The sequence below is a fragment of the Lethenteron reissneri genome, chromosome 37, assembly GCF_015708825.2.
Source record: "Lethenteron reissneri isolate LAM-NWPU_2019-01 chromosome 37, ASM1570882v1, whole genome shotgun sequence".
In the NCBI taxonomy this organism is placed as follows: Eukaryota; Metazoa; Chordata; class Hyperoartia; order Petromyzontiformes; family Petromyzontidae; genus Lethenteron; species Lethenteron reissneri.
Genome location: NC_083815.1, coordinates 4823409 through 4841280, shown reverse-complemented (window position 1 = coordinate 4841280; position 17872 = coordinate 4823409). Strand labels below are relative to the sequence as shown.

The 17872-nt window shown below is 47.3% G+C and overlaps 1 protein-coding gene across 1 annotated transcript in view; it reads left to right on the top strand.

The window, feature by feature from the left end:
* Positions 1-17872, top strand: part of LOC133351511 (signal peptide, CUB and EGF-like domain-containing protein 2) — a 182900-nt gene that overhangs the window by 141321 nt on the left and 23707 nt on the right. Inside the window, 1 exon segment of the mRNA XM_061566775.1 lies at positions 1336-1452. Within this exon segment, the coding sequence (XP_061422759.1) occupies positions 1336-1452 (117 nt within the window).

The following is a 17872-nucleotide window of genomic DNA, read 5'->3' as shown; positions in this document are numbered from 1 at the left end:
GTTGGCAGTCCATGTGAGAAATTACAAATATTCCCATTCGGACGTGCTCACAGATCGCAGTGTATTACCCCGTGTCAAAAGAACGGTCCTGGAAGATGATAATATAAGAGATGTTTTGATATTGCGCCCCATATGCTGTGGCGACTCACAGCACGTTATGTTGCATTATGTCTTGTCTCAGAAATAAATATCAATGATGTCACTTCTTCAGGAGACCTCTTTAGGAAAACTACGGGCACACATTTTAATGACCGACAAAGTAATGCTTTCACGTGTCTCAACAAATTGATCTTTAATGCTCACAGCTGGAAGTGAAACTAAAATGAATTTTGATCGGTTGTGTTTCTTTCAGTCGTTGGTGGCTGAAGTGAGTTAATCTACCATCTACAATTGAAAACCGAGGTTGATCACAGTGTAAATCTTTCATTCCATAACTCCCAAGAAAAACTAAATATCTGTTTTTAGTCCATCAGGTTATTGGCCTTCCAGACTATACATACATATTTTTTTCGTAGAAAATATTTGGAAGTGGAATCAATAATTCCAGGATATTGTTTCCTAGGCGAAACAAATATGAATCCTTGATGGAAACAGACGTGCAGGAGGTGCGAGAAGCCTCGTTGTAGTCTCTGATTCCGGCTCAGTGGCCTGATGCGAGCCCAGGGGTCGACAATCAAAATAACAAGAAGAGCCAATTTTATTTCGAATTCGGTAAACAAAAAACTCAATCTTTTTGGTATTTCGGTAAAGTCACGTAGAAGGGAAATAATAAAATAATAAAAAATAAAACAATAAAATACAATTCTCACGACGTTTCGGCCACAACAACGCAAGCAGCCGTCCTCAGGTCTGTCGGAAAGACAGTGTCTGAATGAGACGCTGTCTTTCCGACAGACCTGTTCTTCACCTGAGGACGGCTGCTTGCGTTGTGGCCGAAACGTCGTGAGAATTATTTTATAACGTTTATTTTTATTATTTTATTATTTCCCTTCTACGTGACTTTACCGAAAGAACCAAGAAGATGAATCCCTGCAGTCACGAAAGCTTTAAATCGAAAAAAAACCTCAATATTTCAAGAGCCGCGATGCGGTGTGAATAGCAGACGGTGGTGGTCCCTAAATAAATAACGTCACGGGAGCGGTCCCTTAAAGGGCCGCGTGCAGATCCGGAGCCGCAAGTTGCCGACACCCACCCGAGCATCACGGCCACCACCACTGTCGTTGTTGTCGCTGGTGGCGGTGTTGTTGTTGTTGTCGTTGTTGTCGTCGTTAAGTGAAGAGCTGTGCACAATGAATGTGAATGTTTGGTGCCTCTGGGCTTGTGTTTGCCGGGTAGAGGCCCAGCGGTGTTTGCCGACAAAAACGCCAGCCAAGGCCATCCTGAGCTGCGGCAAGACGGGCGGGCAGGAAAGCTGTGCCCTGACGTGCCAGGCCAAGGCTCACTACACGTCAGGTGAGCTCTTCCCCCATCGCCCTCGCTCTTACCCTCACCTTACCATTCATCGGCATACATGCGTAGAGAAGTTCCGACGGACGTACTCGTAGACGGAGGTAAGTTAAGGGCTTCCGCCAGGGTTTATTAAAGCTGTTACAATATTACACAGCAGGGTACACAACTCCCAGGGGCTAGGGGGGGTCCTACTCTGAGTCCGGGTCCCTGCCGGCTGGCTCCGGTCTCTCTCTCTCTCGTGGCGGATCGTGGAGTCTGCCGACTCCACCGAGCGGAGAGAGAAGCACCTCTACGGCTACTACCACCGGCTTCTCCCCAGACTCCCTATTCGATCCCTCTCTCTACCCCTGGTTCCCTCTTCACCCTGCTTACTCTACCCGTTCCCACAATGACCCCGCTTACGTCACGGGGTCTCCCTTAAGTACCCTAGGAGACGTGACGTCATCGCACTGAACGGCACACCTGACGTCACGTCCCCATTTTACTCCTCTACACATGTATGTGTGTTGAACGCCTTTCGCGCCGTACGTGGCCATCCGTGCTCATCAGCGGTGCGTGGGAAGGACAACACACTAGACACACCAGCATCACCGTCATCAGTGAATACCGCTGCACAGGATTTCTCTGCCATGCTGTATACGGAGCTTGTTCAGGTTGTACCGCGCGTTGTTCAACGGCAATTTCTGAAGTCGATTGGTGCCACGTGCTGGGAGCTTTCTGCAGGAACCGAATATTCAGTTCAGTTCATGAAGTTCCTAAAATCGCCAATGGTCTATCCACTGATGGATGAAGGGCTCTCCAAGCCATCGCCGTCTCTCTCACGATCCTGCGGTTTTAACATTCCATCGAGGTGGGTGCACGCGAGTTGATTTCATCACTCCCATCAGTCGCGAGCGTCATCTCAAGCGGTTCTGGGCTCCCCCTCCCCTATACCGATCCACACACTGACCGGCGTGGTGAAGTACGGTCAAACAACCCCAAAGAGCAGTGAAAGCCATAGGAACAGCTTCATCGAGCAGTGGAAAGGGCTGTGCACCACATTGCATCATCCTTTAACCGAAAGCGAAGTTACTGCCATTTCCACTGCGTTTACAATCATTCTTTGCCCCCCCCCCCCCGTCCTCCCCACCGCTACGATCCTAACGTAAACCTCACCCTAACTCTTGCCCTCCTGTCCTTGCCCTTGAGCAGAGAGATACAGTTATCACTGGACACCCCGTGGGTCCGTGTCCCATCGGCAGCAGCCGAACACACACCCCCTTCGCTCCGTCTGGTTTATTCATTTCGCCGTGAATGTAAACAGTGGGCCGACAACTCGCGGCGATAAGTGCCGCAGATTTACAGCCAGGCTCTGCGGCGCAGCACTCGCCACTCCACAGGCTGCAAAGAGCACCGCGCATCGCTGGCAAGTGCCACACTATCGGCAAAGGGATAAACGCGTTGGACTCTGATGCGAATGCCGGGGGTGATTGAGTGTCGTTCAAAACTTTTTCTCCTGCTAGAACTCCACTTGAAGAAATCGAATTTCGTAATGCGGTGACTAAAAAAAATATTGTGTTGGTAAAAATTGACGATTGCCAGGGATGCCGCCTTTTACCAATATCCTCAAGACACTGTAGTTTAAATTTCCATTAAGTGAGGCTTTGCCTTTTCCTAGCTTCTTACTTGGCGACCTCTGACCTGGACGTCCATAAAGCGGCCGAAGGCAATCGAATTCCAATCGATTTACAGACAAATATTAAGAGGTGTTAATTACGGCCAAGACTCTAAAGCTATGTAAGAATACTTTAGAAGCTGGATAGAAGCGTATTTTATATAAGCACATTCATGTTATAAGCAACACATGCTTATATCACGCTGGTTTTATGTATGTATATTGAACTAGATAATTGTTTTTTTTACCCTTTTATCTGGCAACAAAACTGACACCTTTTTTTACAAGGAATCATGTTTGCATTGACCACAATACCCGCAGTTGGAATGCAAACAAAAAACACAACTCTGATAATGTATGCACTGTCCTTGAAATTGATTGGTCCACACCCGAGACAGCTTTTCTTAGAGCCTAGTCTCACATGGTGCTGGACCAGATGACGCCAAAAGGCGCCTTTTGGTCAATGCAAACATGACTCCTTGTAAAAAAAAGTGTCAGTTTTGTTGCCAGATAAAAGGGTAAAAGAACAATTATCATATTTTGCTATTGGCAAAGGAGGTTCCAATGGTATATTGAACTTATTTCGCACCTTGTGTACCCAACCGTGCTAATCGGAGTTGTGATTCGGGCGGGCGAGAGCTTACTTCGTGTGGATATACATCCAGCTTCTGCATTGCTGCCACATGGCTATTAACACACTTTTTGGCCATGCTCAAATCGCCTTCAGAATCAGAATATTTATACTGGAGGAATCCGGTGGGCTGTCAAGCTTATTTTCACTGATGTCCAGTAGAGGTATTGATAGTTGAATGTTTTCACTGTCGTTTTGCTGCCTTGCCCAAGCTTGCAATTAGTGTCGAAAAATCATCAGCAATGTATTATGCAATGTGTACTTCTGTTCCTTCCTTTTGATATATATTTATCTTTTCTCTACTTTGCACTCCTATCGTTTGTTTTGTATTGTTTCTTTTTCTAACTTTGCTGACCCACCCCTGCTGAACAATCTGTTAGAAAGAGCTTCATAGCTCATCGGATTCCTACCTCCGGTTTTAAACGAAGATTCTGATTCTGGTTCCGTCACAACGGCGAGCCGAGTAAAAAATAAAAAAACCTGTCCGTGCCGAGCATCACCGCACGGGGCAAGAGTGGCGTGGGTGGAGGGTCAGAATTAGCACCCCTTGAGTCACGTCCATCGGACACGACCGTGGGCTGGTTCGGCCTCACGTCACTTCGGAAGAATCCAAGATGCGCTTTGAAGCCACGCTGCGTTTCCAGATGGCGAGTCCCCGTCACAGTTCTGCGGCTCCGGGCGTTATCTGCTGCCGAGCGATGCTGTAAAGTCTCCGCCAGCGAACGCGATGGGAAAGTTTGAGTTTGTTTGATTTGTTACGCGGATAATGATGACGATGATGGCCCCGCTATTTTACCACGGGAGATCCTCGGTGATGCTTGAGCACAGTAGCAGCAGCAGCAACAAAACAGACAAAAGACGAAATAACAAACGAATGTTCGGCCACGTGCTCAACGTCGGCAACTGTTACAACGCAAGCAACCTCTTTGAATGATGGGGCGGTGTGCACCACGTGTGTGTGTGTGTGTCCCACTGTGGTGCGATGTTCATAGAGCTACCTCGGTAGCCAGGTTGCTTGACGCTGCGTGAATGTATTTGACTTTTTTTTTACTGTAACCCCTGCGCAAGTCGTACATTCTAAAATGTTTGTGTGTACGTGTCATATTTGCTTTGTGGGGAGCGGTGGTGTAGCGGTTGCTGCGCTACTACGAACCCGGCGACCCGAGTTCGATTCCCACTCACAGCCAACACCGGTGACGATTATCTGAATCGGTCCTGGGCCTCTCCTAGGTCGACTCAGCCTCAAAATTAGAACCTGGTGCGATGTGTAAACATCACCACCGGGGAGACAAAGACGGCCGGGCATGGTGCTGGTCACCCCACCCCCTCGTGGGCCGTGCCGGCCTTAATAGGTGCTCGCTAACAGTTCTTGCCCCAACAGTCCGCTCAAGGTTGTATGGGGGATCTTTGTCTTGGTTCGCTTTGTGTGGAGCGACGGCCGAGTTCGATTCCCACTCACAGCCACCAAGACCAATGACAATTCTCTGAAGTGGTCCTGGGCTTCCCGTTGGTCGACTCAGCCTTAATTGAGTACCTGATGCGTTGTGTCAACATCGACGCTCGGGAGATAAAGGCGGCCGTTTGCCGCGCCAGCCTACATAGGTGATGCTCGCGAAACAGCACTTGCCCCAACAGCCCACTGGAGACTTTACGGGGGATCTTTGTCTTTGTTTGCTCTGTGTCTCAAACGTGGAACCCTGGACACGCTTTGTTAACGAGACGTCTCCATCTCAATCAGGATTTTGTAAGTAATAGTTTAATAAATAAGCAAAATTAAAGGCTGCATGAACGTTGGGCACGCTCTCAGTTCGACGATGCGACCAAGGCTACCAAAATTCAGCGCAGCAACGCAACGGTTGTGGACAAGTGACGTGTTTATTTAAAATCTACCTCCATCCCTGCTCACTCGATAAAGAACCCTTTGCAAGAAAGGAGGCTGGGGAAGTAAGGGGGTTAGGGGGTGTGACGGGGTAGGGTGGTGGGGAAGCGAGAGAGAGAGAGAAATTCAGCTTAAGGGGATGTTGTTCTTGTCCAGAAAGGTTCGATTGAAGATGGTTTCTTGGAAAGACGTGTGAATGGCTTCGGTGTTAAGGGCTCCAACGTGTTGCTGCTATGGCGACAGTGCCACGCTTGTTTCTTGCCACACGTCTACGGTGAACGTGCAACCGGGGTTTTCCCTTACCCCCCGTCTGCCCTGTTCACATGCAAGGGGGCACCGCAGTGGTGAGATGTTAACGACCTCGCCCGGTATGCAGGGTAGTCGTGGGATTCCATCCCGATCTTGACGCCTGTATATTTGGAGTTTGCATGTTTCTCTCCCCGTGGTCGCGTGGATTTTTCTCCCGGTCCTCTGGTTTTTCCCTCCACATTTAGAAACACGCGTTTAGAGTATTCGACTGCTATGAATGTCCACATGATAAGCCACTTTGCTGAGCTATCATTTGTGGCCAGGTCACTTCTAAAGAAGAGCTATATTGCTCAGTGGCCCTTACCCTGGTAAAGTAAGAAATAGTTTAAATAATAGTTTAAATGCACGTATAACCGTCGTATATTTTCCCAAGTTCTTACAACCGGGCATAATGCAAGATGTTTAGTAGCTCGATATGATTACTCCTTGAACGGTGCCGGTTGTTGTTGGCCACTTTTTGGTTTGAAAAATAACTATTAAATATTTCCACGAGTCACTCACTGCACGTAACGTAAGCTTAAGATCAGATGTTGATATATGTTGATGATTTGAGCGACCCTTAATTGTTAGCAGCATCAAAGGGTGCACGCTGGCATTGAACTTACAGTATATTTAGCAGTTGTTTTTTTTTTGCAAATGTGCATGAATGGGCAAATACCTGAACATAAACGCAAGTGAAACCATCAGTTGGGCGCAAGACCTCAAGTAAAATTGTGATTATGGATTTTTTTGGTCCTGCTTATGCTTCTTTTTCGGGGACGCTTATCGGCATCCGCGTCGCGAGACAACAAATCCATTCGGGAATCTCACAGAGCAGCGCGGACCCCCACGTGTCCGAGATTGGCTACCCAAGAGACTTTCACAGAGCAACTTCTGAAAATCACAGTACGGAGGGGATGCATTTTCCTACACACTCTGCTACCAGACTGTGTTTTCAGAATCAGAATGATTATTTATACTGGAAGAATCCGATGAGCTATGAAGCTCTTTTTTCGCAGATGTCCAGTCGGGACGTTACAACAACAAACAATACAAAAACACACGATTAGGAGTGCAAAATATTTTGTCATATTACAGTAAAATTGTAAATTTGGGGGATTGAACCAAATTAAGTTCAAACAGACATTTTTGAGCAGGCAAGGACGGTCGACTCAATGCATTGAAAACCCCCAAATTAATTTCAACCTTCCATCCAGATCTTGAGCTCAGGATCTCAGCAGTGTCAGCTCAGTGATCTGACTTGTGGGCCATCCAGGAAACTCAATCTGCGAACAATCTTAAACGTGTCAATGCTCGTAACGGTAAAACCTATGATCATATATAGGATGAATTGATGTTATTCATACTCTTTGGTTCTTTCGGTAAAGTTACGTAGTTAGAAATAAAATAGAATAAAACAAATCACGACGTTTCGATCGCAACACAAGCAATCGTCATCAGGTGGGACAACTACAGCAATAAAACAATTGCTGAAGTTTTATTTTATTTTATTTCTAACTACATGACTTTACCGAAAGAACCAAAGAGTATGAATTCCTGCAGTCACGAAAGCTTCAAATCAAGATTGATGTTATTCACTTTCCAGTATTTCAACTGAATTCTGAGTGCTCTTAATACGTTTCAGCAAATGCATTATTAGTGGGAAATTCAATTCACAATAGAGTTTTTTTTGGGTTAGATCGCGTAAATATATAAATGTGTCGTTAAACCCGCCACCACCCGACACAGCCAACTAGTAATGGTTGTCACGTAAACAGAACATGCCAATTCGTCACGGGTATAGCACACCGGTGTGTTGGAGAGCCAAGCCACAACATTTACAATCTGAGTACGACGTTTCGCCAGTTGTAATTACTGTAAATGTTGTGGCTTGGCTCTCCAACACACCGGTGTGCTGTACTTGTGACGAATTGGCACGTTCTGTTTACGTGACAACCCTTACTAGTTGGCTGTGTCGGGTGGTGGCGGGTTTAACAACAAATTTATATATTTACGCGATCTAACCCAAAAAAAACCTCTTATGGATGATATTGGTCGCGAAAGCCTAAGGGAATTAAATTCCAGGCCACTGGCAAAAAAAAAAAAACGTTATAGATGTTGAAAGGATATAGTTAAAGAATCAAAACGTATTTGGTTATTTTCTTAAACGTTTGACGCACATTTTCTCAGCGGATCGTATACTTTGCGCTAAAAAGACTCTTTTTTTTTCTTTCTGCCAGACAAAGTGCACGCGGCATGATCTTCCCCTCGCCGCAACAACGTTGACTTTGTGCGAAATCGTGACGGACGGCAGGAGCACCACGCCGCTGACGGGCGAACCTTGCCAAAGCGTAGCGAGTCACTTTTTTTTTTGGACAAAATAACTCTGGAAGGCCTGAGCATGCCCACCGATAACATTTTCTTATCTGCAAACATAACAGGATTTCCGACTGTTTTCATACGAGTAGGAACGATGTATATATATATATTTTTTTTTCTTCTTGGTTCTTTCGGTAAAGTCACGTAGAAGTGACTTTACCGAAAGAACCAAGAAGATGAATCCCTGCAGTCACGAAAGCGTTAAATCGAAATATATATATATTTTTTGTTCGCGAGATAGGAAGGTTTGCTTAACAAGGAGGGCAGTGAAATGCCCGCTGCGGTTTGCGTGCCTGGAAGCGTTATGTTTAACATCGGGCCTGATATATGTGCCAGCCTCGTGGCAGATTCAAACTTAATGTACCTTTGATTTACTCTTTTGAAATCCTCTGCGGCATTCTGGCAGCATTTGACGTAGTGTATTTCTATAAATGCTCGCCCTGTTGAGGTCGACGGATTTTTTTCCACCTCCCCTGCCTCCCCCCACCACCACCACCACCGCGTGCTAAAATGCGTCAGCTTTTGTTGACGATTCACAGGGTATAAACGGCAATAATAAAGCGAAAATTCTTCATTCACATGGAAGCTTTGGTGAGGATAATGCCGCTCTGTCCACTTCATCCGTAGCGCCCCACCCCCCGCCGTCACCCCTCCATCCGTCCGATCCTTTCTCCGACGGTGTCTGAACGTCCCTTAATTTGGCGCTCTCGCGACACAAAGAGCTCGGACGAAGCAGCCTAATTGACGATTAATCTCCATTAGCTGCGCGCTCAACGCCGCGCTTCTGATTCCCAAAAGCTCCACGGCCAACGATCGGCGAAAAGGTTCCCAGCGAGAAATCCTCTCGAGCACTGAGGAGTGGGGAGTGGGTTTTCTTCCTCCTGACGCAGCGCCCGGCAGCCTTAATGTGGATTAATTTGGTGCCGAATAATGTCTGAGGCAAATTGAAAGTGACTTACGGCCACTGAGCGGAACAAACTGAGCTCTCTGATCTCGCTGATTTATGTTTGCGTGCATGTACTTAGCGGTGGCTTATGCTTAAACACCCTTGTCACATTATAACCTCGGCGGACCCCCCCCCCTCCACCAGCCCCCCCGGCCCCCCTTGTCTTTCCTGCACCCCCCTCACCTCAGGGCAGCCCCCACCTCCCTGTCCCCCCTCCCTCCCCTCTCCGCCGGACCCCCACTGCTTTTTTATGGCCCATAAAGAGAAAAAAAAATCCCAAAAATGTTTCTCCTTCCACCTTACCGGGAAAAACGGGTCAACAGAAGTTGGAACTGTTCTGTTCAATTAAAAAACTTGTTTTTTGAAATCAAATCGCGGCGCCGCGCCTTTTGTGCAGTTTCGAGTCGTGAATGTCGCGTGGAGACGAAATTATTTGAGCAGGTGTCAGAAGCGTTCCAAGTCGTTTCAGGGCCCTCATTTCTCTTAATTTGTTGGCTTTAGTTAAGCAAAACCTGACATTCCAGGTTTTGCTTAACTCTTGCTGAATTCTAATATTTGGAAACTTATATATATTTATAATAATAAAAAAAGAAATCAGCTCGGGGTGGCATAACAGACATTTCGTCGCGTCCATTCTTCCCCCCCCGCCCTCTTCTCGATTGCAGCGTCGATCGTCTGCGACTTTTAAACACACACGCAAAAAGAAAAAGACAAACCTACCTTTACGGACCCACACGATAATTGAATCCCCGCAAAGAGCATTAAACCCAATCAAAGGGAGCCGGTTAAAATATCAAAAAGCCTCGCTGTGTCTGCAGCCGGCGTTGACAGCTTGACATGCTTGGCAGATATATTTGCTGGAAAGCGGTGCTCGGCTGGAATGTAGCGTGAACGCGACGACGGCCACGGACGAATCGGGCCCTTTTTTACTTTCAAAATCAAGTGCCCTTTTCGTTTTGCTTGGCTCCATTTTAATTGCCGCCCGCCGCCCGCTCTGGCCAGCTCTGATTGGTGTGCCGTGCCACAGCTGGGCTGCCTCTGTTGGGCCGCCACTGATGTGCCGTTTCTGCTGTGCCGCCTCTACTGTGCCGCCACGGCTTTGCCACCACGGCTTTGCCACCACTGCCATGCTGCCAGTAGCTCTCAGCAGGCTTTGGCCCGATTGTCGTGGAGGAAGGTGGAGACGCGGTGCCAGCGCGTCGAAGCACAGGGGACGTCGCCCTGTGCCAACACTGAGTCGTGTATGGGGGGTAATGCTCGGTGGGTAATGAAAATGAAAATTTCAAATGCCCTCTAGAGGGGCTTTCTCGAGCTCCTTCTCATGGCATAACCTTCTGCCAGCATTGGTGTGAGCAAGCAATTGCAGGGCTGCACCTTTACCTTATCAACCCACCGTGTGATGAAGTTCTCCCCGTAGGTCGTGGCAGTATTTTTTGACGATACTTCACCATTCTGGTTCGTTGCAGTGTGGTGGAGGGGGGGGGGGCAGGAATGGTTCACGTATCACTCACCACCGATGTTAACCACGTCCAGGAATAAAACTCCCAATAACTAGCTTCATAGCAAAGTGCACGCACCAATGCACCACCGCCCCCCATTCCCATTTAATAAGCTATTAAGTGAAAATTTTAATTCAACGTGATCTTTTTTTTTAAATAGAGACGTCTGCTCAGGATATGGTAATGCCTATTTATAGCCACGTTTTCCAGACCTACTCTGGGGCACAGTATCCCTTTAAAGGAACCAAACACTGGGAAGTAAATGATTGTCAAATTGGTGCTTGCCACTGGGCTGTCACTAAGCCCCTTGATGCTTCGTAAAAAATTTGGTGATTCTCCCACAAAGCTCCGTCTCTCTTTACTGCCCGAAAACCACGACAATCTTCCCACTTACGGGTCGGTCTGCCCCCCCACCCCCCAACCGCTCCCTCCCACCGCCGCCCTCCGCCACTCAAGAAAGCTCCTGGATCCATCCGTGATTGCAGCTCCTTCACCGATGATTTCCGTCATCTATTCAACGGCTTTCACGAGAGTGAAACGTGAACTCGTCCCAAAGGGGCTCCGCTAATCCGGTGTAATTTCCTCGAATATTCCATCAGCCAAAGGGTTAACGGTTAACTCGCATGGTCCAGTTGAATTAGGACGAACAATAAAATGCATATAGGGCAAAATTAAATCCACATTTCTCTGGGAGCTCCTTAATGATCTTTTTTTTCTGAAACCGATATGGCTTCCCTTTGCGAATGGAAATATCAAACGATGGCTGGCCAACATTCTGCGTGGGAATGTCGTCAAGTACTTTTGCCCTGTATGAAAATAATATATATATACATTTTCGGGGGCCCGATTATTAAGGGACATAAAACAATCGCCTCTCGCCACTTGGCAAACGCAAGCTTAATCATGCCAGAGGCCTCAGGTGGGTATGATTCGCGACGTTGACCTTTGTAATGTTTCCGACAAATTGTCGCTCTCCGCATTTGAGCTAAAACGGCCTCGTGTCATGGCCTGTGAGAAATACTTGATCACTATCGGCTAATTTGAGCTGTTGGGGCTCGCCTGCCCTATCCCGTGGAGGACTCGGGTCTGTCAGCTGGCTGCATCCGCGTTCGCGCCGATGGATTGTCAAGCTGTCGAGCCTAATAAATTGCACGGATTCCTTGCACCGGGTCTCTTTTGTTCCAGAGCTCATGAATGTGTAGTTTGTAGTCGTGTAGTTAATTTGTCTGCATTCCCCCATGGGGTCTTTAAAATGCGGTTGTAAAAGCTTTTTAGCGAGCGCATTACTTTACATTTTATTCCCTATTTTTTTTTGGGAGGGGAGGTGGAGTTTGGAAATTTATAGCGGCTGCTTCGAGCACTTAGCGGATTCTGATATTAATTCGATACCACTCCGAGTCGTGGTGGTACAAAAGAGAAACGCAAATTGGCGTTCGATTTAATTTACCAAACATTCATAAACGTGATTACAATTGAGATTTATATCGTGTTTTAATACTGGGAGCATTACTAGATGCCGTGCGGGAACAACTGTTCACATAGAGTCATTTACCACCTCATCACTCTTCTATCACTACTAACAAGGTTTACCGTGAACTTTACTCATTGATCACTCCACCGATGTTGACGCCTTTGCCTACCGGACTGTTTTATCTGATCCACCACAGGGCGTTCCAGCAGAGCACTGCAGGCCTCAGCAATACACACTCACTCGCCTGCTCACTCATCTGCTCACTAGTCTACTCACTCGTCTACTCACTCACCTGCTCACTAGTCTACTCACTCGCCTGCTCACTCGTCTACTCACTCGCCTGCTCACTCACCTACTCACTAGTCTACTCACTCATCTACTCACTCACCCACTCACAGACAAAGACAAAGTTCCCCTTGTAGCCTTAACAGACTATTGGGGCAAGTGCTGTTAAGAAGCACCGAGGAAGCCCGGAACAGCGCACGAATGCGTGGCCAGCACCACGCCCGGCCGCCTTTGTCTCCCTTCTTGGCCACTTATGTTTCCGCTTCTCTCACACAGCTCCACGCTGACCGAGCGCACTCACGGAACAGTAAAGCGCGGAGTTTAAAGCAGGGGCTAAACCTGGATGAAATGTGAAAATAACATGCTACAGCAGCGAGTGTGGCGGCACCGAATGGCCGTGGAAGGTTTAGCAAAAGCCGGCAGAGCTCGAATGCAAGCGCTACGGGCAGCTGCCGCGGTGCAATGGTGAGCACGTTGGGCTTCCAGTTCGGAGATGGCCGGTTCGTACGTACGTATTAGGGCTGAACGATTAATCGATTTCAAATCGAAATCACAAATTGAAACAATGCGATTAGCAAATCGCAAAGGCTGCGATTTTTTGCGATTTGAAAAGTCCTGTTACTTTATTGTTGGAATTGTTTTATTTTTTATTATTATAACTTTATTTATTTAACTTCACAATTGTTCTATTTCAATTAAAACATTTCCATAAATGCATGTGGTAAGCAATTAATATCTTTTAAGTTCTCATCCTTGCATTAGAATATATAGAGCAGTTAATATTTTGATGGTATTATGTGGTAATGCTCCATCACACGTTTTAAATCTATTACACAGTGAATATTGAACTGAAGCTTGACTTTTAAAAATGTAATCGCAAATCAAATCGCAATCGTAATATCTGTCAGAAAAATCACAATTATATATTTTTGTTCAGCCCTAGTATATATGTGTTTTAAAAATTTTGTGCACTGTACGTAACCATCCGTGCTAATCGAAGGTGGCCAATTCTATTCAATCTCCTAGTGCCGTTGTTGAAACATTGAATTAATGTTTCTCCTTTAATTCCCCCCCCGCCGCCCTTCCCCGCTCACTCCCCCACCGCCTCTTAACAACCGGTGGTATAAATAATAAGTACACCACAGGTCAGATAAGTCGATCCGGCAGATCGAGAAGTGGTGGGGTAAAGCGTGGGTACGCCCACCTCTTCCAACACATCAGATCTGCGTGGAAGAGTAGGCCAAGATGCCCTCTTGAGCTCCCCTCGAGCGGAGGGCCATTTTTTTCCAGCAGCAGTGGCGTGAGACCAACAACTTCTGGGCTGCACCTTTACCTTGACGTTTTTTTTGTCCTTGCTGCTGGCTGGATTACATCGTCCCTCTCCACCGAATACCATTACGCTCGCATACATTGGACAGACGTTGCACAAACAGTCCGTGCCATTTCCCTCCTCCTACTTTCTTGTGCTTTCTCTTTCTCTGTTGAATTTTTTTTAACTCCCTCTTTTTTTTTTGGTTCAGTAGCAGCTTTTGCACGCTGTCTGGACAACCAGCCAACGCTGTGGTGAGAAAAAAGAAAAGCATTATTCGAATCTCCCCCATCACACTTTCCTTCAAAGCTAACAAAAGTGCCATTGCCTAGCTCTCTAAACAGCCTGTTAGGACTTGTGAGCTTTACAAGGCTTATTACGCTAAAAGGTACCGAGTGTGATGTGAGCCACTCTGCATGCAAGGGAGCATTGCAAAGGGTACTGCAAAGTTGACCCTGCCACCAGTATTCGCCCGATCTCGCCAGATCTCAGAAGCTAAGCAGGGATTTTGGACGCCTGGATAGAAGTGTCCTGGATTGGTGGCCACTATGCAAGCCGGGTTGCCGTAGGCTGCTGCGGGGCTTGTGCGATGGGGTGATCAGCAGTGCAGCAAAGTATAACGTATCATACTTCACCATTATGGTCAGTGCAGGTTTGTGCAGGAGGTCGAGGGTATGACTTAGTTCTGATGTTACTCACCACTGATGTTAGCCTTGGCTGAGAATCGAACCCGTGTTTTGCCAGCTTCATAGTACAACAGGCTAACCAATGCACCAGCACCGCTCCACTCCGCTGACCCTTTATTGTGCCTAAAAATGACCGGGAGATTTTACCGCTGCAGTCCACTGTCGGACATTAATTATAAAACCCGTAACAATTAACGATAGTGAAACGGAGTGTCTGGAGGCGAAGCCGCATGGGGTGCGGGGAGGCAGTTAGGATGATGTGGACACCCTCAGACTGTAGGGGCCTTTGTTTATCTTCAAAGTCAGGGTACCTCTACAGCTCATGAGCAAAGACAAGCGTAGTAAGCGGTGGGAGTCCCATTGACACATTGTGGAGGAAAAGGTCAAACAATGACCTGAGCACCCAACAAACCGCACGCCCCCCCCCCCCCCCCCAACTCTTCCCTCACCACCACCTCGCTTGCTTCACCATTAACCGACGGACGCTTTCGCAATAGTTCTACCGCGCGGGTCGTCGCGGTCGTGCTTGCTAACAGCACTTGCCCCGGCAGTCTGTTCAGGCTACATGGGGGATCTTTGTCTTTGCTGCTGCTGCTGCTCAGCTGCCCGATGCGCCGCGACGTCGTTCTGCCGCGAAGTCTGACGTTTCGCTCCGTGCGCCGGGAGCGTTCTTCATCGCGAACTGAATTGAAAGGCGAAATCGGGGCACGCGAAAAATGTATTCCCGGAAACAGTGTTCCGGACTGTTCCGGCTGACATTGAGCTAGTGCCCCCAATGTTTCACCGTACGTGCCGGGAGCTTTCTTAAGGCGGCAATTGAATTGAGAAGAAGCTCCTAACTTGCACATGCAGTGAAACGTTGGCAGAGTTAGGAACCGGGTTCTGAAATATTAATTATTGCATTCCTTATATTGTTCACCTCTGATGTACAATAATATATCATGGAAGAAAAACAAAGTTATCTAGAGTGGTGTATATTTATTATTATTTACACTACGCAACTGACAATCACCAGGACTCTTCATTGTTACGGAAGACTTACAGAATGAGAATACTTATTTATACTGGTGGAATCCGATGAGCTATTAAGTGCTTTTTCACAGATGTCCAGTCAGGGCTGGTAAGAACGTTACAACAACAAACAGTGCAAAACACGATAGGAGTGCAAAGTACAAGAAAGGTAAACAAATCACCCAAACACATACAAATACAGCACTCAACCATGCCCATTCTACCAGACAAAGCCCACTGAGGAGTTCACTTATTGTTCAAAAGCGACCTGGCCACAAATGATAGCTCAACAAAGCGGCCAAAAACGATGTCCCAGTGCAGTCCGCCTCAACAAGAGGACAAGCCTGGAAAATAACCATGACAGGTGGCAGTCCGAGCTCATGCTCCAACATGGCTTTGACAAGGTCTGCCTGGTTTTTGACGACACTTGGGAAGTGAATTACGTCTCAGTCTGCCGTTGATGTCCAGCTCACGGCTGGATTTTTTTTTTGTGCCACGGCCTCCAAAAACGCTTGCTCTAATTACAGCTCGTTAGCCCCGTGCCCGCCGATGGGATGTGTGTGAAATGCTACGAAATAAAAAAGATGCAGGCCTGAAATTAGGTGCTCGGTGCCACTCCTGGTGAAAGGGACTCCAAAAGCATTTTCACGCTGGCCAGATGCCTTGGAATCAGCATAATAATTTATACTCAATGAATCCGATGAGCTTTCAAGCTATTTTCCACACACGTCCAGTAGTTTTCTCAGGAAGGGTTGGGAGTACCCACACTTTGCCCCAACCCGCACGCAGCCTGCCGATCAGCTAACCATGGTTGCAACCATTTCATACTGCCGTGAAATATTCAAGAGTATGGCTTTTTGGAGAGTTTAGATTGTTCACCCCCTTCTTACTCCGTATCACAAAAGTTTTAAGGAGCAGGGCTAGAATTTATATCTTCGCTGCTCCTCAACATAAAACATTCGTTGGCTACGCAACCCTCCCCTCCGTGCAGCACTCACTATTCTCTCCCGTCCGGCACTGTTTACGCGTGAAACGTTCAGATAAAAGATTGCAATTTTTTTTTTTAAACCCGAGGCAACTGCCTAAACTTAACAGACGCAGAAGCTTCTTCGGCGTGAAAGCACGGCCTAGACATGGAATTCATGTCCTGAATTTTTTTGTTGTTGCTATCTTCTCCTCTCCCCCCCCCCCCCCACCTCCTTTTTCTGCTCAAAAGAATCGGAAAACAACTTCATTTTCAGCTGCGGGGTGTCTCCTCCACCCGTCAAGGGCAGGGGAACGCAGGACACTGCTGCCCTCTCTGTGTGCTCAGGTGGGATGGCCTTCGACGCTGCTCGTTTGTTGTTGTTGCGTGCGTGCGTGCGTGTGCAGGTTTCTTGTTGTTGTTTATCAGCGTTTGAATGCGTGCACAATTGAGCCACGCACACACAAGACGAAGATCCCCCGCGTAGCCTTAACAGACGTTTGGGGCAAGTGCTGTTAGCGGGTGCCTATGAAGGCCAGCATGGTACACGAGCGGGTGGGTGGCCAGCACCAAGCCGGACCACCTTTGTCTTTCCAGTGGTGATGTTAACACACTGCGCTAAGTACTAATTTTAGGCTGAGTCTACCTAGGGGAGGTCCAGGACCGGTTCAAATAATGGCCATGAGTGGGAATGGAACTCGGGTCACCAGGTGACGCAGCGAGCCAACCGCAATGCGTCCGCTGCCCACGTACACAACATGCACGCACTAATGCTTGCACTGCAGATACTGCTTTGAGTCATACGCTTCAAACAGTAAACAGAATATTAATAACATTTTTGGTTGCAGAATTGAAATACATTGAGGGTTTTTTGTTTTTCGAGATTTTATTACAATTTGGCCATTGGCATCATGTCGCGAGGTGTGTCCATTAAAGACTCACCAGTCGAATACATAATAATTTAACTGCTACTGTCCCTACGAGTGACCTTTTATCCACAGCCGGGGTGGCAGCATTTTCCACCCACTCTGCTACTGAGCAGTATTAATTTCACTGCAGCAAAATCCATTCGTGAATATTTTCAAGGCTGCGGCTTCGCCAAAATAAAGTGAAATCCACATGTAATATGATGGATGTTTGTGCATTCACTTGGCAACCATGCTTGTGCTATGAAGAAGGCCCATTGTCTAAAACGTCTGCCGATTTTATATTCGTAGTTTTTATTTTTAAAGTCGAGTGTGTTTGAGTCAGATTGTTTTTTTTTATAGTTGTTAATTGTGCACCACTGCCAACGCAGCATCACTAAACAAAGTGGTTTCATCGCAGGTGGCTGCCCCAGACTTGAACCCAGGGACTCTGTGTTCCGTGGGCCAATCGAGCCCCGCCCGTACGCTGCTTTGTGACACAGTGATGGGCATAGG